Below are 25271 nucleotides of genomic sequence, written 5' to 3'. Positions count from 1 at the left end.
GACCTACCACAACTGAGCATGATGGTACTGGTTGGCCAAGCTTCTCCTCTAAATGAGGTGCACAGGAGCCAAGGCAAGCCTGGGACCAGACTTTATCCTGTATCTGCAACAAATTCATTCCAGAACCTGAAGACGGAAGGAGACAAACGACAGACACATCTTGAAAACAGACCTTTTGTGAAAATGCACAAATCTGGCAGAGGGCAGATAATTCTCTTGCCACAACTTGTACCTGGAGCTCTCCCTTCATGGAATGTATGCACACTTGTGTTGTTCTGGAACCAGAGAACCAGAGGCCAGAGGGGCTCTTGGAAACAGATAGCATCACACCTCCTCTAAATATTCCTCATTGGCTCAAACAGTAGAGTCAGCTTGGAAATCTGCTGCTCAAAGACCTCCCGGGGGGGTGCTGGAACTACACACTGAACCACTCTGAACCAGGAACCACATTGAACCAGAAACTACTCTCCAAGTTCCTTAGATTTCCAGGTCAGCCCCCAGGATTGCTCAGTCTAATTGACTTTCCAAAAAAAGCTCTCAGACTCCTCTAAACTTCCTCCTGGTCACTGAGATCAACCTGCCAGCTCTTTCCCAAAACATCCTCCTTCTCCCAAGGCTTCCCTGAGGATGGGAAAGGAGAGGAAATCCAGAGCATTGGTGGAGGGACCTCCTCCTCCACTGGGCCAAGGTGGAGGCAGGCAGAGGTGGACTGGGATGCTGATGGTGTCACCTGCCCAGGTGAAGTTAGGAGGTGACATCTCAAGTGAGTGAAGGGGAGCAGAGTGGACAGCCCAGCTGTGGCTGAGGAATGTGAACCTCTGCGATGCCCCCTGGAGCAGCTATTGCGGTGATCAGTCCTGGGGCAGGTGTGTAGAACACAGGTGGACATGCAGCCTACTCCAAGTTTACTGTCCTATGGAGCTAGCTGTAGGGAGCCCTGTCGCCTCTTCCAGTCTGTGAGGGAAGTTCAGCACTGCTCCTTAGCCACGTTCTCTCCTGAAACCAGAATACTGCCTGGCATACAACAGCCCTCAAAAACTTCCCATGAGCGCCCACGAGGCTCAGAGCACCCCGGGCTCCATTCTGAAAGCATCCACGGGTCTGGGCTCCAGCCCTGCATCCTCCACCCACATTCTATCCACACTCTTCTCACTCTTAGACTCATCCAAGAGTTCCTGCAGCAACCTCCTCCCAGCTTTCCCTCCTCACAGGCACCATCTGCAATTTGTTTTTGTCAGGATTTTGATTCTCGAAGCTCACAAATCTCTGGAGTTCACCAAATGTGAAACAAAAGCTTTACTAGCTCCTTGCAGGAGCCAGGCTCCATGACCGACCCTGCTGATCCCCACCTCCTGGTGCTTACCCCTTATGAGGTTCCCCACAACACCATACTGGGTCAAGTGTACCTAGTATGTGAGCAGTAAGACAGGACTCGGCAGCTTCTGCATGGCCTCTCCCCCTCTCCTCCCTCCCTCTCCGCAGTCACTAATAGCCCCATAAAGAGGCCCACATGTGAGGAACTGAGGCCTCCTGCATAATGCTGGAAGTGGATCCCCAGCCCCAGTTGAGCCTTCAGATGACTGCAGCCCCGGCTGCCAGCTTGACTGCCACCTTGTGGGAGATCCTGAGCCAGCATCTCCCAGCTAAGCTGCCCCCACATTCCTGGCTCTCCGACACCAGGTGAAAAAATAAACACAGTGGACTTCAGCTGCTAAGTATTGGGGTCATTTGTTATGCAGCAAAAAATAATGAATACACTCCCTTCCTGGCAATAGATGACAGGGCTACAAGACTGGCACCTACTTGGGGTAGATGGGGCTCCCACTGCCTGCATGCCCACATGCCACATGCATGCTGCCCAGGGACCCACCCCAGACCCCGAGGCTCACCATCGCTGTAGTCAATAGGGGAGTAAGAGCCAAGGAACAGGGAAGCGGCAAAGCTACTGACCAAAGAAATTCTCTGTAAAAGAAAGAAGCAGTGAGGCAACTCGCTCCCACACACCCTACACTACTGAATGCTTCTGACACACACACAGCACGGAAAAAAAGTTTCCAATTGGACAGGGAAGCAGAAACTTTGAGCAAAAGGCCCAAGTAATAGTGGAGACTATGCATCTCAGATAAGAGCAGCGGGAACACCATGAACGGAGAGCATTGATTCTCTGCAGTTTCTGATGGGCCATAAAAGGGCCAAGTTCAAAAGAGACAAAAAGCAAAAGCCCCGTGAGAAAGGGCTTAGGGAGGCTGCCTTTCCATCCAGAAGCAACATCCTGGGGAATGTGTGCCCCGACTTCCTTCCTCTATTTCTCTGGCATTTACTTCTGGTCACAAGGAAAGTGGATGTGTGGCCTCAGAACTAACCAGAACACTCTGAGGAGTTCAGGAAAGCTGGCTCCTCAGAAGCCACAGACTCTGAGCACTAGCCAGAGAAACAGAGGACGGATTTTCAGTGCCACCCTGAGGGTCTGTACTTCCACATGGGCATCATGGGCCTCTGGAACCATGGAGAGACTGTTAGCAGCTCCCGTCCTCTGTCAGGCCAACTTCATTCCACATACAGAATTTGGGGAGGGTTTTCAGCCCTCCACCCAAAGCCTACATTCATTAACGTAGCTAATGCTACAGAGTAATCTGGAACCTCGAATCATTGAAAAATAAACCACATGTTAATTTCTAAGATTAAAAAGGTTCTTTGGTTTAAAGTGAGCTAATCATTTTCTTATCACAAGATGAAAATCCCTAGCCAGGGTGTGGGGCTGTTTCTCAGGCAGCATTAAGGGCTGGCTTCAGCAATGGTGGAGCCAGGAATGAACCTGGGTTCCTGTGACAGAGGCTCTGGCTGAAGGGCCATAGCTGGGGACACAAAGGCCAGCCCTACACATTTCCAAAGAAAACACTGACTCCATGCCAATCATGTGCCCGGCAGTCCTCCTGAGTTAACCACATAGGAAAGTGAGCAGACACAGCCTGCTCAGATGCCCAGATCTTCTCCTCAGGTGGTCTCAGGAACACGTCAGTCCCCAGTGCTCCCACCTGGACCCTCACCCTCGCCCTTTGGTCAGGAGAACCCCTGCTTCTCTTTCCCACATTCCATTCTTCCCTTCCTCTTTGGAAATGTCCTGACAATAAGAAAAAAAGCAAATCAAATATATCATTTGTTAGTGTCTGCTTATCAATGTTTTTAGCCACTGCACATAAGATGTATCTATTCTAACGTATTAGGAAAGGAATTCAACTGTGACTTTCAATCAAACAGGAACATTTAACCAACCTCTGTGTGTGAGTAGGCCTTGGGGTTCTGCTGGTAAATTTTTGCAATTTGGTTTCCTGTAAAACGCTGGAAAAGGAATATAAATTCTTAGGAACCCAAATCCGACACAGAATGAATAATCACCCTCATAAAGTGAGTTTAACGTAACATGCTCTGGATAGGAGCGGCTATCATAAAAGCTTTTAAAAGTAAGCCCCAATGGGGGGCAGTGGTGCATGTTTGTAATCACAGCTACGCAAGAGGCTGAAGGGAGAGGAGCTCTGGAACCCAGGAGTCCAGCCTGGACAACACAGTGAGGCCCCACCTCTAACAAATAAATGCACCTTTTTCAAGTCAGCATTAAATCTGTTTGATATCTACTGAACAACGCGAATTTGGCCTTTGAATCCTTAAAATGTCCTTAGTAATCAAAAACCCAGGAAATAAACAATGGCTCTGCACCCACAGGACAGAGAAATGAGAAACTTCTGGGCCTTCCTGGAGGGCCTCTCCCACATCAGGACTGGACAACGCTGAGTAACACTCGCTCTTCACACAGCATGGTGACTATTCTGACTGAGGCACCAGAGGTGGGATCTGGATATTTTCCCCATCCATATATTCATATTTCAGGTGGCCCAAGTAGGGTTGGGCGTATCCCCAAAGCTTCCACTCCATTGAGGTCATGTGATCCAGGTTGGCCTAATCAAGTCACCCCTGGGGACATGACTGAACCAGTAGAACAGAGACATTCTTTTTTTTTTTTTTTTTTTTTTTTTTTTGAGACAGAGTCTTGCTCTGTCATCAGGCTGGAGGGCAGTGGCACAATCTCGGCTCACTGCAACCTCCGCTTCCTGGGTTCAAGCGATTCTTCCGCCTCAGCCTCCCGAGTAGGTGGAACCACAGGTGTGTGCCAACACGCCCAGCTAATTTTTTTTGTATTTTTAGTAGAGACGGGATTTCACTGTGTTGGCCAGGATGGTCTCGATCTCTTGACCTTGTGATTCGCCCGCCTCGGCCTCCCGAAGTGCTGTGATTACAGGCGTGAGCCACCGCGCCTGGCCCAACATTCTTTTTTTAAAAAAAAAAACAACTTTCCCAGGGACTGCACTAAGTGCTTTATATTCACTGACTTCTTTTAGCTTCAAACCTACCCAAAACATAATCCTGTTGTAATCCCCAGGTTACAGACAATGAGAGGAGGTGCCCTCCCCACCCCCATGCACAGCACCTCCATGTCAGGAGCACAGTCACGGGCACACCCAGCCTGGCCTCCGAACACATAGGGCAGCAGGTGGCCTGGCTCAGGACCCAGGGCCCAGAGTGTCTGTTCCTGGCTCTGCAGGGCCAAGACCTCCATGACCTCATGTGAACCCCCCAGAGGCAGGTCATGCACTATGCCTCCGGAGCCTGCAACCAGACCACCCCCTGCATCCAATTCCATCCCCAGCCTACCTCGTAGGCGCGGGAGCCTGTGAGGCAGCTGAGAGCCTGAGCCCCACCCACAGCAGCCTCCAGCTGGCGGCACTGGGCTGTGGTGCTGGAGTCCATCCACACCGGGCAGTCACTGATGGAGAAACAGGCCTAGGAAGGAGGGCAAAGGCGAAGGCTTGAGCTCCATCTGCTGACTTGGAGAGCTGCTGGTCACAGCACCCATCATGGCAGTTGTGACGTTTCTTCCCAGGTAACCTTGGTTGGAGACACATGGGCCACCCCTCTGTGCTGTAAGCTAGAACTGGCCCAGTGGGGCCTCTCCCCAAACACCTGAGGTTGAAAGGCTCTTCTGCTGAGGGTGCCCAAGCACAGCTGCAACACTGAGACCGGCAGGCCTCAGGACCCACAGAATTTGGGACTCTCCTCCCCGCTTTGCAGAAGTTTCTCAGAATCACGCAATGTAGCCACAGTTACCTGCAGCTGCTGGTGTAGCGGGAGGTCTGGTGAGAGGCTTCTCAGTGCCTGCTGGGCTCCAGCCTGCCAGTATATACTTCCGTGTTGCTGTTGGGAAACCCAAGCACATGTTCACATGACCACACACTGGAGTCACCGCCTCCTAGAGGACACAGAAAGACCCCAGACCACATGCCAAAGAACCAGACTCCACCACCTGCCCTGCTACTTCTTAGTCACAGAGCTCATCACCTTCCTGAGACTCGGTTTCCACATCAAGAAAATGGGGAGGAACTCTGCCCTGTCTACCCTACAACTTATACAGAAGGTCCAAGAACAAATTGTTGTTCTGGATTTTGGTGGCTTTTGTAAACTGCATTTAAAGACATTGCTCGTAATATTATCTGAAATTCATGTATTTATTCACACACCTCCTTCATTCATGCATTCATTCATTCAGCAAACATTTATTAAGCACATAGGTCAAGCCAGGCTTGGGGCAGATGAACAGGATATTGCTCCTATTCTTCAGGCTAATGGAGTTGAGTCAGGGAAAGGGACACAAATGCACAATTACAAAACCCTATGGAGCTGCAGCAACAGGGCCGTGGGAACAGAGGCCCCTAACCAACTGGGTACAGATGGGTGGAAGTGGTCATATCAGGAAAGGGTCCCAGTGTGTGCTCATGCAGAGAATCTGTGTGGCATTCTAAGCAGTGGGCCTGAGGCTGGGTCGGGGGTGGCTGACGGGCTAAAGAGTGGGCAGCCTGAGCACTGGGAGCCTGAAGCCATGCTCAGGAGGCCAGGGCTTATCTTGGAAGTGGCGGGAACTCTGGATTACCAGGGCAGTGGTATGGACTGAGCTGAATGTATGATGGGCTTGTGGGAGTCACAGGGAAGGCAGGCTGGAGGTGGGGAGGCTGTGGTAGAGGCCTGGAGAAGAATGACAAGCAGGTGGCCTGAGGGACAGAGGCAGTGCTGGAGAAGAGACGGTAGAGTCAAGAGCCATTGGCAAATCAGTGAGACATGAAGACCCCTGGATGTGGGGTGGGAAGGTGGAGGAGTCAGAGATGATGCGTGAGTTGTGCCCTGCGTGGATGGAGAGAATGGGAGACAGCACCCAGTCTGGGACATGCTAAGTTTGAGGCATTTGTGGGACATCCAGCTAAGGGGGTCAGGGAATATCCAGGAGGGAGATGGGCATCCAGGCCCGGGGTTCAGGTGAGAGAAGTGGACAAGATCACCCAGGGAATCTCTGTTGTGTTTAACAAGAACCGGAACAATAAATTCCCGTTAGGCCACGGAGGAAGAAGCAGGTTCAGAAAAACTAGTTGTATTCTAGGGAGAATACGAAAAGACGGCAATCCAGCGTGGAGAAAAGTGATCCCCGCACAGTCAAGGAACCGGATGAGATGGACTTGGGTCCTGACTCCCACTCCCAGCACTGTGTGATCTTGGGCAAGTGGCATCACCTCTCCATGTCTCACGTAAACATCAGTGATAATAAGGCTTAATAAGGTTTAATAAGGTTTACCGCGTATTAATAGGAGGCACTGGGCTATATATTGACACTCACAATGACCCTATGACAGATGAGAATACAGGGCACCAGAAAGCTGGACGACGTATCCCAGGTCACTGCTTGTAAATGGCAGAGTCAAGGATAAACCCAGGCAGGATGCCCTGAGTGTGTACCTAGCACTCCACAGCACCACCCTGTAGAATCGTAAGGACTGAGCTGGATGACATCTGGAAAGGCCTCAGAGTTATCTGGCATGCACTAAACACTCGGCATGCCCTAATTGCTTGGCATGCGCTAAACGCTCAGTCAATGTCTTCTGACATTGTTATTAATACTCTTTTCACTGCTAAAACTACTATCATTATTAGTATCATTTTTGACTTTGCTTTTACTTTCAGGAAATAGAAAAGCAATTGTGGTGCCCCCACGTGGTCATCATAAATCCAGGTCAATTGCTTCCTCCATCCCCTTCAGAGGACCTCTCCTCAGTTCTCTCACCACGAGTCCTATTTTATATAATACCTATTCCTAAGAACTGTCTCAGATCCTTTTGCAACGAGACAAGTTATACAGTCTCCAAGGTAAAACAGTTGTAGGGATTTTTACTCACAGTGAAATTTGTGCCATGGCTGTCAAGAATGAGCCTCTCCCCTCCAAGGGGAGCCATCTCCTCGACACCCACACCATTGCCCAGGTCACCCCTCACATGGCAGATACAGCCTGCTGCAGACAAACCTGGCCTGCCCCGGACAAAGCTAGGACTTGAGAGAAGTCAAAGCCCGAAGCCTTCATCTTCTCCAAGATGACATCCAGTGCCTGAGAAGAAACGCAGAACCCACCATGACTGTCCAGAAGCACCGAATCAGACATGCAAGCCTCAGAATTGAAAGGCAAGGGCCTGCCATTACAGCAGAGGACTAGGCAGATGATGAAGAAACTGATGACTCGGGAGTTGTAAGCACTAGAGGACATTAATTAAACAAATAGGCATCAATCAAATAAGATCAACTATGCTAAAAATATTTTAAATAAATGGCATCATAAACCACCAATCTTCAAATTTTACTTCCCCCACCCTTTTTTTTTTTTTTTTTTTTTTTTTGAAATAGGGTCTTGCTTTGGCTCCCAGACTAAAATGGAGTGGCACAATCTCAGCTCACTGCAGCCTCGACCTCCCAGGCCCAAGTGATCCTTCCATCTCAGCCTCCTGAGTAGCTGAGACTACAGCCACATGCCATCATGGCCGGCTAATTTTTGGGTGTTTGTTTTGTTTTGTTTTGTTTTGTTTGTTTGTTTGTAGAGATGGGGTTTTGCCATGTTGCCCAGGCTGGTCTCAAACTCCTGGCTCATGAAATCCACCTGCCTATGCCTCCTGAAATGCTGAGATTACAGGCATGAGCCACCACATGCAGCCCTGCTTCCCCAATTTGTGACTTCCAAACTCAGGAAGAGCATAAACAAGGTAGCTCAGGCCAGGCGAGGTGGCTCACATCTGTAATCCCAGCACTTTGGGAGGCCGAGGCAGGAGGATCACTTGTGCTCAGGGGTTCAAAACCAGCGTGGGCAACACAGTGAGATCCCATCTCTACAAAAAATGAAAAATTTAGCTGGGTGTGGTGGCATAAGGCTGTGATCCCAGCTACTCAAGAGGCTGAGGAGGGAGGATACTTGACCCCAGGAGACTGAGGCTGCAGTGGGCCCTGATCACACCACTGCACTCCAGCCTGCACAACAGCAAGAGACCTTATCTCAAAAATAAACAACAAAATATGGCAGCCAACTTCTGGCTTGTTTAATTTACATTTTCAACTCACTGTATTGGTGATCTGGCTTCACTGCAACAGGAAGTCAGCAAAGTAGAGAGCTCCCGTGAGAGCAGAACACCAGGCCCGGACTCCCTGTGTCCAGGCGCCAAAGGCTGGAGGGAGTGGGCAGAGATGGTGGCCACCTGTTCCAGCCTCCATCGTAGGCTGGACTCTTGTTTCTAGCAAAACCCAACGAGTGAGATGGATGGTGGTGCCCAGCAGACCTTGACATCACCCCTCCTAAGATTTCACAGCAGGACTTAGAGATTCACTCTTGATTTGTGTTTTCCTGAGGGCAGAGAAGCCTCTCCCACTTTTGCCTGACTTTACCATCCCCAGCCTTTGCAACCCTAGCTGTGGCTGCCAACTCTATCCACGCCCACCAGACCTTGGGCAGGGAGTGGGGCACAGCTGGAGCAGGGGTTGGCAAAGCTAGGATCAAGTTTGATCCACAAGCCTGCATCAGATCAGAAATCACCCTGGCCCGACCCCAAGCCTGGCTCTCTCACCCACTGCTCACCTCCCCAGGTGAAGGCCTTGGCCTATCAGATGCCCTTGATATCATCACTGGGACCTCTTGACACTGACCCTTGCCTCTAACCCTGAACCCTCCCACTCTGCCCCTTGGTCTGGCTCAGCCCTCTGAAGTACAGTCTATCTGGTTTGTCTGGAGAAAATCCATCCTTGACCCTAATTCTCCAGTGTATGAGTCAGAATCACACCAATAAAAAAGAAATCGTACTAGTTATTTTTAACAAAAAGAGTTTAATACAGGGAATTGGTTAGATATTGGAGGACTGAAAAAAGCTTTTGGCAGACACGCACTTAGCTGGCCTCCAGTTTCAGGGACTTGGGGACCCTGTAGCAATGTGAGGAGGTGGCCCCTGGCACTACCATGCCTGTCTGTGCTGTTCACATCCCCTCCAGTGGCCCCCTAGGTCACCAGATCTTGCCACAGGGATTCTCCTTTCCTGTTGATCCTCAGCAGGCAGGCCTGGCTTGGGATTGAGCTGAGTCTGACTGGGCAGGCCGTAACTCGCCATTCTGAGTGTGTAGGGAGCTAAGGGATCTTGGAGGCTGAGCACTAAGACCCTAAGGGGTTTGTATTTCTTTCTCTCTTTTTTTGAGACAGAGTTCCATTCTCGTTGCCCAGGCTGGAGTGCAATGGTGTGATCTCAGCTCACCACAACCTCTGCCTCCTGGGTTCAAGCAATTCTGCTGCCTCAGCCTCCCAAGTAGCTGGGATTACAGGCGTGTGCCACCATCCCCAGCTAATTTTTTGTATTTTTAGTAGAGACGGGGTTTCACCACGTTGGCCAGGCTGGTCTTGAACTCCTGACCTCAAGTGATCCACTGCCTCGGCTTCCCAAAGTGCTGGAATTACAGGTGTGAGCCACTGCGCCCAGCCTATGTTTGTATTTCATGGTACAAGGGAGGCCACAGGGCCTGACTGCAGAGGTTGGGAAACGATTTGCTCTGCGGTATTTTAAAGATGATTATGGCAGGACTTGCCATCTGCTGTGGCTCCAGTACCTGAAAGTCCTTTGTGAGTCCTCTCAGCCCGGGAGTGTTGGCACCAGCTGAGACTGAGCCTCGTCCCAGGAGCCATGCCAACTCCACTTTCCCATGAGGACCTGGTCTCAACAGAGGCTCTCATCAGCTGCCACCTCTGGGCTTCCTAGCAAATCACTGAGTCTGCCAGTGAGACAGGCTGGGGACAGAAAGAGAACAGGAATCCCAACGCTTACCTGGACCCACATTAGGACTGGAGAAGTGACCGTCAGCCCATCCTTGTGCACATGAACACCACCCCGAGTCCTGCAAGAACAACAGAGAATGCAGGCCAGAGCCTCAGGGCAGGCAGAGCTTGCCAAGTCAGGAGAGGCCCTGTGGTACATGAACCTGGAAATGTCCAGATGAAGGAGAATCTTCCCCAACCCCAAGTGGGAATTGTTGATTGAACAGGCACGAGGGCTGCTAAGATGAAGAGAAGATAGGCTAATTGCCCAGAGTGGCCCAGAGGTGGCAATTCTCAGAAAGCACCTTCTAAAGAAGCCTTCTATGTACCTGTCTATGGAATATTATGCAGCCATCAAAAATGGTGAGTTCGTGTCCTTTGTAGGCACATGGATGAACCTGGAAACCATCATTCTCAGCAAACTGACACAAGAGCAGAAAATCAAACACTGCATGTTCTCACTCATAGGCAGGTGTTGAACAATGAGAACACATGGACACAGGGAGGGGAGCACTACACACTGGGGTCCGTGGGGGGGAAATGGGGGAGGGATGGGCAGGTGGAGAGGTGGGGAGAGAGAGCACGGGGAGAAACGCCAGATATAGCTGAAGGGGAGGAGGGCAGCAAATCACTCTGCCATGTGTGTACCTATGCAACAATCTTGCATGTTCTTCACATGTACCCCAAAACCTAAAATGCAATAAAAAAAAGAAGCCTTCTAAACACAAGAAAGGCTCCCCCTGTGGAGGTGCACGATTGGAGTATAAAAACCTCTCAAGCCCCACAGGTTCAGAGAGGTAGAGGAGGGGCGGCCACGCAGAGGTGCTGCGTCGGAGGGAAGAGCACCTCTAGTCACAACAGACCCAGTGTCCTTGGACTACAGGCTTTGGAAGTTTGCCTGGAACCCTCTCTTCCCACCCTCCTCACCCCATAAGACCCAGTGCAAAGAGCTGATTTGATAAAATCCAACCCTTTTAACTATGTGTTAAAAAAGAGAAAACCAAGCTCAGAATCTACACCAAGATGCTACTGGATAACTGTGTGATCCCGGATGCTATTAGATAATTGTGTGATCCAGCCTTTCAATTCCTAAGTATCCAGCCAAAAGAAATGAAAGTCTAAGTCCATAGAAAGATGTGTATACAAATGTTCATAGCAGACTTATTTGTAACCCAGGAGGCAGAGGTTGTGGTGAGCTGAGATCACACCATTGCACTCGAGCCTGGGCAACAAGAATGGAACTCTGTCTCAAAAAAAGAGAGAAAGAAATACAAACCCCCTAGGGTCTTAGTGTTCAGCCTCCAAGATCCCTTATAGGATACCCAGCTGTCCCTAAACAAGGGAAGATAATCTGTGGTGTATATATGTGATATCATACTACAGAGCAAGAAAAACCATGAACTGTTGATATGCACACAATTATAACTAACACAGGAACAGACTGGAAGACACAAATTCATCTGTACTGATAAAAGGAGGTGAGTGGTTGCCTAAGTCTAGCGGGGAATCTTTGTGGGGTGATATAAACATTCTGTATCTTGAATGTGGTGGTAGTTTTACAGCTATAGGTCTATATCTGTCAAAATACATTTAATTATATATTTTAATGGATGTCATTTTTTTGTACATAAATTTTACTCAATAATAGGCTTTTTAAAAAAAAAAAGATACTATTAGGGAAAAAGAGGAAGAGAGCAACAGAATTTTACTACAGACAGAAAAAGCCCACCAAAAAAATTTGCCTCTACAAAACTGATAAAAACTGTAACCAGACATTCTACCATGTATTTAATAACTTAAGACTGGCATTTCAGTTGGGCACGGTGGCTCACACCTGTAATCCAAGCACTTCGAGAGGCTGAGGTGGGCAGATCACCTGAGGTCAGGAGTTTGAGACCAGCCTGGCCAATATTGTGACACCCTGTCTCCGCTAAAAATACAAAAATTAGCCAGGCGTGGTGGAGGGCATCTGTAGTACCAGCTACTTGGGAGACTAAGGCGGGAGAATGGCTTGAACCCAGGAGACGGAGGTTACAATGAGCAGAGATCACACCACTGCACTCCAGCCTGGGCACGACAGAGCGAGATTCCATCTCAAAAAAAAAAAAAAAAATTGGCATTTCTAGCTAAGAAGGAAGACCAGAGCAACCCCATGCCCCAAAAGCACCAATCCCAAATGGTTTCACAGAAAAGTTCTACCAAATAAAAATAGCAAGTATTTCTATACTATTTAAGTTGTTCCGAAAAGAAAATTTTTCCAGTTATTTGTGAAGTAAATATAAAATTGATGTCAAAACCTAACCAGTACTGCACCAAAGCACAAACAGCAAAAGGAAAAAAGTAGGAAAATTATCCTTTCTCAAAATTAAAAACACTGTTTCAGAGGATCATCAAGAAAGTGAAAAGACAGCCCATAGAATGGGATAAAAATCTTGAAATCACATATCTGACAAGGGACTTGTATCCAGAATATATATATATATATTTATTTATTTATTTATTTTGAGACGGAGTTTCGCTCTTGTTACCCAGGCTGGAGTGCAATGGCGCGATCTCGGCTCACCGCAACCTCCGCCTCCTGGGTTCAGGCAATTCTCCTGCCTCAGCCTCCTGAGTAGCTGGGATTACAGGCATGCGCCACGATGCCCAGCTAATTTTTTGTAATTTTAGTAGAGACGGGGTTTCACCATGTTGACCAGGATGGTCTCGATCTCTTGACCTCGTGATCCGCCCGCCTCAGCCTCCCAAAGAGCTGGGATTACAGGCTTGAGCCACCGCGCCCGGCCAGAATATATATTTAAAAAGCTTTTACAACTCAATAATAAAAGAGAAATAACACAGTTTTTAAAAATTGGGCAAAAATCTTAATAGACATTTCTTTAAAGAAGATATCCAAATGGCAAAGATATTCAACATCACTAGGTAAATGCAAATCAAGATCACAGTGAGACAGCATTTCACATCCACTAGGATAGCTGTCATTTGTAATTAAAAAGGCAGTCAACAATAAATGTTAAGCAAGGATATAGAGAAACTGGGGCCCTCATAAACCACTGGTGGGACTGGAAAACAGCACAGCCACTTCGGAAAACAGTGTGGCAATTCTTCAGAATATTGAACAAAGAGTTACCATAAGACCCAGCAATTCTACTTTAAAGTATATACCCAACAGAAATGAAAATATATGTCCACACAAACACTTACACATTGCATTAGTTTGCTCAGGTTGCTACAAAATACCATAAACTAGATGGTTTAAACAACAGGCATCTACTTTCTCACAGTTCTGGAGGCTAATAATCAAGATGCTAGCAAATTCAGTGTCTGGTGAGGGCTCTCTTCCTGGCTTGCAGCCAGCCATCTTCTCACGAGGCCTTTCCTCTGTGCATCTGTGCACGAAGAGGCTCTACTTCTTTTTTTTCTTTGAGACAGAGTCTCACTCTGTTGCGAGTCTCACTCTGCTGCCAGGTTGGATGCAGTGGCGAGATCTAAGCTCACGGCAACCTCCACCTCCCAGGTTCAAGTGATTCTCCTGCCTCAGCCTCCTGGGTAACTGGAACTACAGGCATGCACCACCAAGCCCAGCTAATATTATTGTATTTTTAGTAAAGAGAGGGTTTCACTATGTTGGCCAGAATGGTCTCGATCTCTTGACCCCGTGATCCACCTGCCTCAGCCTCCCAAAGTGCTGGGATTACAGGCGTGAGCCACCACGGCCGGCCTGTGTCTCTCCTTCTGATAAGGAAACCAGTCCTATCAAACTAGGGCCCTACCCTTACAACTTCATTTCATTTTAATTATCTACCCAAAGGCTTCACCTCCAAATATGCTGTCATGATGAGGGTAGGCTGCCAACACAGGAAGTCTGGAGGGCCACAACTCAATCGATAACATATGTGGATGTTCAAAGCAGAACAACACAATAGCAAAGAAAGCAGAAGAACTCAAATGTCCATCAGTTGAATGGATAAACAAACCGTGATATACCAATGCAATGGAATACTACTGAACCACAGAAAGGAATGAAGTACTGACACATGCTACAATGTGGATGAACTTTGAAAACATTATGCTAAGTATCTGGTTCGAATTGGTATCTGAAATAAAGAAAAAGCTACGAAAATTTTTTTAAAGAAAACATTCTGCTAAGTAAAAGAAAGCTGTCACATAGCACCACATATCATATATATTCATGCCTATGAAATGTCCAGAATCGGCAAATCCAGAGACAGAGAGTGAACTGTGGTTGCCACTACTGGCAGGAGAGGGACTCTGGAGTGGATGCTAATTAATACAGGGTTTCTTTTCCAGGTGGTGAAAACATTCTAAGATTACAGAGCGGTGATGGTGGCACGGTTCTTTGAATATACTAAAAACCTTCAAATTGTACACTTTAAAAGAATGAATTTTATGGCATGTGAATTATATTTTAATAGAGCCAGTATTTTCTTTAAAAAAAAAAAGATCTGAGGGAAAAATTATGTTCATTAAGGAAAAACATTTCTATGGCTTCACGCAGCTGAAGTTTCTTTCTCACTCATGTAAAGCACAATCATAGGTGGTGAGGAACACGAGTGGGGAGCGAGGAGTTCTGCTCCATGCAGTCATTCAGGAACCAGGTGGCTCTGTCATATTCCACATGTGTTTCCAAGGTTGCTCTGGGTACCCAATCAGCCAGAAAATGGGAGAAAGGTCAGAGCAGGAGGTTTTGATGGACAAAGTCTTTTAGAGGCCTGTTCACATTTTCTTATGGTCTACTGGGTAGAACACAGTCACATGGTTGACTATAACTACAGGGAAGACAGAAGTGTGGCTAGGAAGAAAGGGAAATGAGTTTGGAATACAGCTGACAAGTTTCTGCTAGAAATATTATCCCTTCCCTGCTTACAGTAGTAAAAGGATAAAACAGTTAGAAATAAACTTAAAAATAATTATCTACACTGGGTAGTTACTGTATTGTTACAAACCACTTCAAAACAGTGGCTCGAAACCATTAAGCTCACGATTCTACTTGCTAGTCATTGCATGGGGCTCAGCTGGGCTCACTCATGCTTCTGCAGTCAGCTAACAGGAGCTAGAAGGCTCTGCTTCACAGGTAGCTAACAGTAGCTAGGGGCTGGCTGGCTCTTAGGCAAAGAAGTTGGGGCAACAAGGCCACATATGTCCAACTCTCCAGCAGGGTGGCCTGAGCTTGCTCATTTGGTGGCTGGGCAGAGTTCCAAGAATGACAGCAGAAGCATGTAAGGCTGCTTGAGGCTTAGGCTTAGAACTGGCACAATGTCACTTCCCCTGTTTTACTGGATAAAGCAAATCAACAGGCAGGGAAACGACTCCTTGATGGAAGGAACTGCAGTCACGTTGCAAAGCGTGTGGGCACAGGGAGGAGTGAAGCATTGTGGTCATTTTTGCAATCTACCAAAATGGGCAAAATCCGTATGTTAAACATATTAAAACACACGTGAAGTATTAAAAAAAAAAAAAGACTTGAACAAATGGAAAGTCCTAACATGTGCTCAGACAGGAAGACTTAATCTCATCAAGTTGTCAATTCTGCCAAGTTAGTTTATAAAAATAATATGATCTCACTAAAAATATTAATTGGCTGGGAGTAGTGACTCACACCTGTGATAATCCCAGCACTTTGGGAGGCTGAGGCGGATGGATCACCTGAGGTTAGCAGTTCGAGACCAGCCTGACCAATATGGTGAAACCCCAACTCTACTAAAAACAAAAATTAGCTTGGTGTAGTGGCATGTGCCTGTAGTCCCAGCTACTCAGGAGGCTGAGACAGGAGAATCACTTGAATCCAGGAGGTAGAGGTTTCAGTGAGCCAAGATTGCACCACTGCACTCCAACCTGGGCTACAGAGTGAGACTGTCTCAAAAAAAAAAAAAAAAAAAAAAGAAAGAAAGAACAATTTTGCTTTCTGGAACCTGAAAAGCTGATTCTGAAATACATATTTAAAACGATCAAAAAAGAATAGCCATGGAAACTCTGGAAAAAAAGAACAATCAGAGGGGACCAACAATTCTAGACACTAAAACGTATTACAGGCCAGGTGCAATGGTTCATGCCTGTAATCCTAGCACTTCAGGAGGCCAAGGCAGGCAGATCACCTGAGGTCAGGAGTTCAAGACCAACCTGGCCAACATGGCAAAGCCCTGTCTCTACTAAAAATACAAAAATTAGCCAGGTATGGTAGTGCATGCCTGTAGTCCCAATTACTCAGGAGGGTGAGGCAGAAGAATTGCTTAGAAGAATTGCCTGAACCCAGGAGGCAGAGGTTGTAGTAAGTCAAGGTCGCATCACTGCACTCCAGCCTGGGCAACAGGGCAAGACTCCATCTCAAAAATAAATAAGTAAACAAACATATTACAGAGCTGGAATAATTGAAACAATGTGTTACTGGCTTATGAACAGATCTACCAACCCATGGAACAAGAAAAAGCCCTAAAACGGTCCTAAGTGAACACAGAAAGTAGAACATGATAAGGCTCACATCTCAGATCATGGAGGTAAAGATGGCCTTTTTTTTTTTTTTTTTTTTTTTTTGAGATGGATCTCGCTTTGTTGCCCAGGCTAAGAGTGCAGTGGCACAATCTCAGCTCACTACAACCTCTGTCTCCGGGGTTCAAGTGATTCTCCTGCCTCAGCCTCCTGAGTAGCTGGGACTACAGGCACCCACCACCATGTTTGGCTAATTTTTGTATTTTTAGTAGAGACGGGGTTTCACCATGTTGGCCAGGCTGGTCTTGACCTCCTGACCTCAAGTAATACATCTGTCTCAGCCTCCCAAAGGTAAAGATAGACTTCTAAAAACATGGTTGGGGCTCGGTGTGATGGCTCACGCCTGTAATCCCAGAACTTTAGGAGGCTGAGGTGGGTGGACTGCTTGAGCTCAGGAGTTTGAGACCAGCCTAAACAATAGAGTGAGATCCCACCTCTACAAAAAAAATTAGCTGGTCATGGTGGGGTGCACCTGCAGTTCCAGCTACTTGAGAGGCTAAGGAGGGAGGATGGCTTGAGCCCAGGGGCACAGACTGCAGTGAGCTGAATCGGGGGCACAGACTGCAGTGAGCCGAATCGTACCACTGCCCTCCAGCTTGGGTGACAGAGCCAGCTCCTGTCTCAAATAAATAAATAAAATAAAATAAAAACATAGTTGGTGTTACAATAACTGAAGAGACATCTGGGAAAAACTAAAGTCAGATACAGATGTCGTACTATGTACCTGGATAAACTCCAAATATTTTTATGTAAGAAAGCTGAAATCTTACAAGAACTAGATAAAAACATCGGTAAGTTCCTTCATAATTTTGGATTGAGGAAGGCCTTTTAAACTATGACTCAAAATCTAGAAGCAATAAAAGAGACTGTGAAATTCAATGACATAAATATCTGTGTGTGGTAATAATAGCAACAACCCACAGCAAGTCAAAAATCAAACAAAATCTGGGAAATGTATTTGCAATTCATTTAATAACAAAGAGAGAATTCCTTCAATATATGAAAAGCTTCCAGAAATTATAAGAAATGAACAACCAATCCAACAGATGATAAGAAATAGATAACCAACCCAACAGAAAAATGGGCAAAGGACATTAAAAACAACTTCACAGAAAAATAAATTCAAGTAGCCCTTCAACATAGGAAAAGATGCTCAATTTCACTCATAAGAGAAATGCGAAGTATGTCATTTTTCTCCTATCATATTGGCAAAGAATCAAAAACTCCATAATCTCACTGTGTTGGCAAGGCTGTGGGAAAATAGGCCGTCTCATGTGTTAGTGGTAGGATGCAAATCCATATAATCCCTATGGGAGGCAATCTGCCCACATCTCCCCAAATTATAAATCTATTTGCTCTTTGAACCAGCAATCCCATTCCCAAAAATTTAACCTACAAATAAATTGGCACACATCTGCAGTGACATATGTAAGGTAATCTACTACATTATTTTTCTCTGCAAATAAGTCAATGTCCTGCGTTATAAAATGGTACATCTACACAATAAAACACTACACACCTATAAAAAAGAACACAGAAGTTTTTATGTATTGACGTGTAAACACAGCCACATGACTATGAAGTGAGTAAAGCACAGAACAGTGCATATAGTATGCTTTTTCTTGTATGAAAGGAGGAAAATGAGAATATTCATAACTTCCTGTATTTCCATGTAAAAACACTGGAAGGAGCCTGGTGCAGTGGCTCAAGCCTGTAATCCTAGTACTTTGGGAGGCTGAAGAGGGTGGACCACTTGAGTCCAGAAGTTCAAGAACATCCTAGGCAATATGGTGAAACCCTGTCTCTACCACAAAAGTGCTAAATTCAGCCACGTGTGGTGGTGTGCGCTTATAGTCCTAGCTACACAGGAGGCTGAGGTGGGAGGATCACTTGAGACCCGAAGGCGGAGGACGCAATGAGCCAAGATCATACCACTGCACTCCAGCTCGAGCGACAGAGCCCGCCTTGTCTAAAACGGAAAAAAAAAAAACTACTGGAAGGATACACAACAAATGAAAGTCATCTGTAGAGAAGGGATGCAGGGGAGAGATGAGGTCATAGGTGGAATTAAGACTTTTCATTTCAGTTACATATCAAGTGCAATGTAATGCCTGTTAATAATATAAAATATTTTTTATTAAAATCACTGCTTTGGACAATAATTTCTTAGGAAGTTAAACATGCAATTGCCATGCAACTCAGCCACTGTACTCCTGGTATGTCATTTCCAAGAGAAATGAAAACATATGTTAATGAAAAGACTTGTATGTGATTCCCACAGCCCACTGCTAGTAACAGCAGAAAAGAGAAACAGGCTGGGCGTGGTGGCTTATGCTTGTAATCCCAGCATTTTGGGAGGCCAAGGCAGGTGGATCACCTGAGGTCAGGTGTTTGAGACCAGCCTGACCAAAATGAAGAAACGCTGTCTCTACTAACAATACAAAAATTAGCCAGGCGTGGTGGCACAGGCCTGTAATCCCAGCTACTCGGGAGGCTGAGGCAGGAGAATCGCTTGAATCCAGGAGGCAGAGGTTGCAATGAGCCAAGATCATGCCATTGCACTCCAGCTTGGGAAACGAGCAAAACTCTGTCTCAAAAGAAAAAAAAGAAAAGAGAAACAACCCCAATATCCCTCATCAGGTGAAACCAATTGTACTCCATCCATACAACATCATACAATGAAATACTACTTGGCAATTACAGGAGCCAACTATTGATACATGTAACAACATGGATGAATCTCAAAATGGTTATGTGAATTTTTTTTTTTTTTTTTTTTTTTTTTGAGAGGGAGTTTCGCTCTTGTTACCCAGGCTGGAGTGCAATGGCGCGATCTCGGCTCACCACAACCTCCACCTCCTGGTTTCAGGCAAGTCTCCTGCCTCAACCTCCTGAGTAGCTGGGATTACAGGCACACGCCACCATGCCCAGCTAATGTTTTGTATTTTTAGTAGAGATGGGGTTTCACCTTGTTGACCAGGATGGTCTTAATCTCTTGACCTCGTGATCCACCCGTCTCGGCCTCCCAAAGTGCTGGGATTACAGGCTTGAGCCACCGCGCCCGGCCGGTTATGTGAAATTTTAAAGCTTCTAAAAAAGAGCACATAATTATGATTCCATCTATACAAAATTCTAGAAAATGCAAACTAGTGATAGAAAATATCAGCAGTTGCCAGTGGGTAGGGTGTGGGGAAGGAAGGAAGCCTTGCAAAGAGGCAGGAAGAAATTTTTAGGACACAAAAACACTCATTATCTTATTTTGGTGATATTTTCATGAAAAAATACAGACGTTAAAACTTCTAACTGTACATGTACGGTACTATAAATCAATTATACCTCAAATGCATACAGTATTGTATATCAGTTATAACTCAATAAAGTTGTATAAAAAAAAACCCACAATGCAATTGAGGTGATGGGGAAGAAAAGAACTAAATCTACAGGTATCTGGTTTAAAATATCTTAAAAATATAATGAAAAAAAGCAATCCTACATTTTGGTTATGGACACCTTTTTTTTAAAATGTCCAGTGGAGAGGACTGACTGACTTATTAAACAGAAGAGAGGGAGAGGAAATTTTAAAAATTTGAAAGACTCGAAGTCATATAGGGTATGTTCCCAGACCACAATGAAATTAAACTAGAAATTAATATCAGAAAGCTGGAAAATCTAGAGATTAAACAATAGATTTTCATACTACTATTTTTTTTTTTTTTTTGAGACAGGATGTCCCTCTGTTGTCCAGGCTGGAGTTCAGTGGTGCAATCCTGGCTCACTGCAACTCTGTCTCCAGAGTTCAAGTGATTCTCCTGCCTCAGCCTCCCAAGTAACTGGGATTACAGGTGTGCACCACCATACATGGTGCCTGCCACCACGCCCAGCTAATTTTTTTGTATTTTTAGTAGAAACAAGGTTGGCAAGGCTGGTCTCAAACTCTGGACCTCAAGTGATCTGCCCACTTCAGCCTCCCGAAGTGCTGGGATTACAGGTGTGAGCCACTGCACACAGCCTAAACAGCACTCTTCTAAATAACCTATGAGCCAAAGAAGTCTCAAGGAAACTAAAAAATATTTTGAATGAAAAAGAAAACAACTATAACATCAAAATTTAGGGGATGCTGATAATGCATCCCATAAAAAGCATTTGTGCTTACAGAAAAATGTATAGCACTTTATGTATATATTAGAAAAGAATATCTTAATCATCTAAGCTCTAGGTTCCCCTCCCACAACAGCATGGGAGCTGTCTTCTCTGTGTGTCAAAACAAAACAAAACAAAACAAAAAATTCCTTGAAACACACTAACTACCAAAAGGCAAACACGCAAGGCCTGCAATAATAAAAAATGTGAGAAAGCAAGACGGCTTCCAACCTCAACTCCAAGGGGCCACATTCGCTGGGGGAAAGAGTTGGCAACACAGTGTGATGGGTAATGAGAGTGCACAAAGGGCCAGCTGGGAAGGCTTCAAAGAGGAAGTGTGTTGAAAAGACAGGGAAGGACACTTTCACCAGGACCTCACAAGGGTGCCTCAAAACCAGGAAGTCCACAGTGTTACGGACTGAATTGTGTCCCCCTCTGCCCTCAAAACTCATATGCTGAAATCCTAACCCCAACGGCCTTGGGTTGTGATTATTTGGAGATAGGGACTTTAAAATGGCAATTAAGTTAAAATGAAGCCATGAGAATGGGCCTTAATCCAGTATGAATCACGTCCTTGTAAGATTAGCATACAGATGACACAGACACCAAGCACTCCTGCACAGCGTGACCACCATGTGAAGACACAGCAAGAGAGTGGTCACCTACAAGCCAAGGAGAGAGGCCCCAGAGGAGACCAACCTTCCCAGCACTTTGATTTTAGACTCCTAACGTCTAGAACTGTGAGAATATAAACTTCTGCTCTTTAAGCCACCCAGTGTGTGGGACCTTGTTATGGCAGCCCAAGCTGAACTCATCCTCTTCTCTCCAAAACCCATTCTTTCCCACAATCCAACATCCACCCCAAAGAAGAGCCAGAAATCCCACCCTCACACTTCACATTCAATTTGGCACCAGGACCTGTCCATTTTACTACCCAGCTCTTTCCTATCCAACACTTCTTACCCAGATGACCTGCAGCAACCTCTTCAATAGTTCCCCACGTCCACTCCAGCCATGCTCCCAATCCTCTCTCCCACCGCCCCCAGAGAGATGGCTTCAAAACACAAATACAACCTGTCATACCTCACCCCACCCCTACCCTTTATGGCCCTTAGTGGCGGACCATAGCTTTTAGAACAGAGACAAACTCTGTACCATGGCCTGTCGAGCTCTGCCCAGCCTCCACCTCTCTCTGCTCCCCAGCCTCACTGGCTTTCTTCAGGTCCACGAAGGAACGAACCATGCTCTTTCTCACCACAGGGCCCTTGCACACGTTGTTTCCTGGAATGCGCTTCCATCGCCTGCCCAACTTCCCTTCCATCATTTGGCTAACTTCACTCACTCTGATGTCTGGCTTAAGCACCACTTCCCTAGAGACCCTCTGGGACTTCCCCTCCCAAGTCTGAGTCACTTTCCTTTATAATAAGCACTTGAAGAAGTGAGTTCCTTTCCTACAGAGGCTTTCTCAAGAGTTGATAATGAAACACTCTTTTGTGAGATTCTTCATTTGATACCAGTCTCCTCTACTCAGTGGGAAGCTCTGGGAGAGCAAGGACCTTTGGTTCACCATCAAGTCTTGGACCTGGCACAAAGTAAGTCTCAAGTGATGCTTACTGCATGAATGGACAAATGGAATTAGCGAGAAGTGAGGGAGACGGCACTTCACGTGTAGGAAAAAAGATGCTTGAAACGTCTGCCAAGACCACCACTCCTGTAGTTTGGCGAGGTCCAAACAGTGCCGTCTGTGAATACATAAGACGGCAGGAGGACCCCAAAACGAACACCCCCATCACACACTCATGCACATCAGGTACATACCCAAATTCTGGAAGGTCTCTGTCAAAATGCACACTTTCCTCATAGAAGACATTCATCTCAGCATCAACAGCAACAACCTTCACCTGAAAGGCATTGTTTAAAATGAAGTGTAGAATTTTCCTCAGCTTTTACATTGGTCCATAGGGTACTAACATCACAACATGAGGCCCACACCCTAGAAGTAGTTCAGCCAGAGACCTCCTTGAAGGCAGGACTGCCTCACCATAATCGTGGTAACAGAGGACTCATCTGGGGTGACACTCAAAGGTTTAGCAAAATGAAGAAACTGATGCTAAGTAGAAACACCAACATGTCTCAAGGAATCTTTGTTCTCCAAACAGCCAAAGCCAAGAGCCATTTTGAGTAAGGTGTTCACAGATGCCTTGGTTCCTGCACCTGACAAGGAGGTGGGAGAAAGTGCCAGAGAGGAAGGAATGGGGAGCAAGGTTTGGAAGCATCTATTGGGGGTCCATGTCTGCAGGGGCCTGACACCAGGCAAGGCCGTGGGCTGTTCCCACAGGCCATGATTGTGGTTCAGGGACGTTAATGTCCCACTGAAGCAACCTCCAAGCTCGGGAGTATAACTCCTTTCCTGGACAGATGAACTGAGGTCTAACAAGGCAACGCAAGTCAGCCAGCGTCCCACAGGACTTTCCCCTCGAGGACTGGCCAGAGGCCTGCCTCCCGTGTCCCATTGGAGAAGAGGGGTTTGACTGCAACTGTGTATATTTCCCAAGTACTTTAAAGCGAAAGGTGCCCCTGGTCACCCCATGCCCAGTTTGAAGGCAAATTTTGATTGGCTTGCCCGACTGCAGAGCCCTGGCAGCGGCACAGCGCTCCTCTGGCCAACAGTCCTAGGTCCGTAGACCTGGCAAGCTGGTGCCAACAAAGGGCGGTCACAGGGTAAAGTCCATTTGTACAAGGTACACACGTCCCCCTTTCTTTTTTTTTTTTTTTTTTTTTTTTTTTTTTTTTTTTGAGACAGGGTCCAACTCTGTCACGCAGGATGGAGAGTGATGGCGCCATCTTAGCTCACTGCAACCTCCACCTCCTGGGCTGAAGCGAGAGCCCAGCTTCCAGAGAGGCTGAGACTAAAGGTGTGCGCCACCATGCCCGGCTAATTTTTGTATTTTTTGGTAGAGATGGGGGTTTCTCCATTGCCCAGGCTGGTCTCGAACTCCCGGAATCAAGCGATTCACCCGCCTCGGCCTCCCAAAGCGCTGGGATTACACGCAAGAGCCACCAGGCCCGGCCCATTTCACTTACTTAAAAAGGTTTTGGGCTCGGATCTGTTTCCAGGGCACTGGCCGCCTGTGCGCACGGCTACCCGCCTGTCTGTTCCCCAACCTTACAGCAGCTGACTTCCTTGGGGTCCCCATCACTCGGTGCCCATGACAGCGCATGAACTCGCCGCGTCCTCCGGCCCCTCTGGGCGCGGGGGTCCTGCCGAGGGGCGCCTGCAGTTTCCTGGGGTAGCGGAGTCCAGGCAGGGTCGAGGTCGCCTCTTGCGAACGGGTGGCACTGGCAGGGCATCTCCGGGCGAGGGCACCGACGCCCCACGGCCGCGCGGGGGGCAGGGGCGCGGGGGCCCGGGGAAGCCCGAGACGGAGGCGCGCCCGCGGCCGGGCCCGTGTTTTCCCGCGTCCGGGTGACAACCCGCCCGCCACCGCCGGCGCAGCGGAGGAAGAGGCCCCGACCCCACGGCGGCGCGACTGTACCTGCTGCGTGCTGAAGTCCCAGCCCAGGCAGCAGCGGCGAGGAGCGCTTTCCGCCATGGCCCTGGCGGGGCCGGCTGCGCGTCCGTCCGTCCGTCCGTCTGTGCGCCCCGCGGCGTGACTGCCGCCGCGCTCCAGCGCGCAGAGACGCACGGGCCCGCCCCTCGCTCCGCCCGGCCAGACTGCGGACCCGAGTGGAGGCGGGCTTGCGCTCTGGCGCCGCCTGCGGGGCGAGCCGGGACCGCGTCCTGCGCAATCGACGGCGCTCCGCGCAGCCCGCTCCCCTTCCCAGCGCAGCGCCTCGGGTCCTCCCCACGCTCGTCTTGTCTCTGCATGGGCCTCGCCCCTTCGTGGCCTGGCTTCCCTTAGAGGACGCCTGGGCCGGAGGTTTCAGCTGTAAGCTGGCTTGTCCCTCAGAGGGACCCTGCCTAGCCCGCTGGAGGCCCTGGACCTGCGGTCTTCTGTGGCCGTATCTCGGGCACTGGAGCAGCTGTCCACCCACCCGCCAGATTATCCTTAAAAGCTCTGATTCCCAGATGCTCAGGGAGACTGATTTGAGTAATAATAAAACTCTGGTCTCCCTCACAGCTGCCTCTGCGTGAATTACTCTTTCTTTGTTGCAGTCCCCCTGCCTTAATAAATTACTGGCTCTGTCTCTACACAGTGGCGAGGTGAACCTGCTGGGTGGTTATAACTCCTTTGCTCAGATCATTGGAACACTCCTTCTTTTGTGCAGAATGAGGTGTTGCCTAATTCTAGAATCACAGATAAAATCCATTTAGGATCTTTAAACTAGATTTGTTGTAATTTTGTCTTTTGACGGGAGATACCAGCTCCCAGTAAGAGTGGGTTAGGTTGCACAGAAAGGGCTCAGAGTAGACAGATGA

At 47.5% G+C, this 25271-nt stretch overlaps 1 protein-coding gene across 3 annotated transcripts in view; it reads right to left on the bottom strand.

Moving 5' to 3' along the window:
- XYLB (xylulokinase) overlaps positions 1 to 24535 on the bottom strand; it is a 60597-nt gene extending 36062 nt beyond the window's left edge. The window contains exons 1-9 of one of the 3 annotated variants that reach the window (XM_074406046.1): positions 24388 to 24535; positions 22670 to 22752; positions 10215 to 10284; positions 7397 to 7477; positions 5161 to 5247; positions 4708 to 4836; positions 3274 to 3339; positions 1890 to 1962; positions 8 to 126 (exon numbers count right to left, since the gene is read on the bottom strand). In XM_074406046.1, the coding sequence (XP_074262147.1) occupies positions 8 to 126; positions 1890 to 1962; positions 3274 to 3339; positions 4708 to 4836; positions 5161 to 5247; positions 7397 to 7477; positions 10215 to 10284; positions 22670 to 22752; positions 24388 to 24444 (765 nt within the window). In that variant the 5' untranslated portion in view covers positions 24445 to 24535. Of the gene's footprint in view, positions 1 to 7; positions 127 to 1889; positions 1963 to 3273; positions 3340 to 4707; positions 4837 to 5160; positions 5248 to 6715; positions 6776 to 7396; positions 7478 to 10214; positions 10285 to 22669; positions 22753 to 24387 lie in introns of those variants that run through there. The other 2 variants (XM_039461998.2, XM_074406047.1) reach the window with 2 other exon arrangements.
- Positions 24536 to 25271: the final 736 nt, after the last annotated feature.

The sequence above is a fragment of the Saimiri boliviensis genome, chromosome 9, assembly GCF_048565385.1.
Source record: "Saimiri boliviensis isolate mSaiBol1 chromosome 9, mSaiBol1.pri, whole genome shotgun sequence".
NCBI lineage: Eukaryota > Metazoa > Chordata > Mammalia > Primates > Cebidae > Saimiri > Saimiri boliviensis.
The sequence above is the reverse complement of the archived record's forward strand: the minus strand, read 5'-3'. Positions and strand labels throughout refer to the sequence as shown.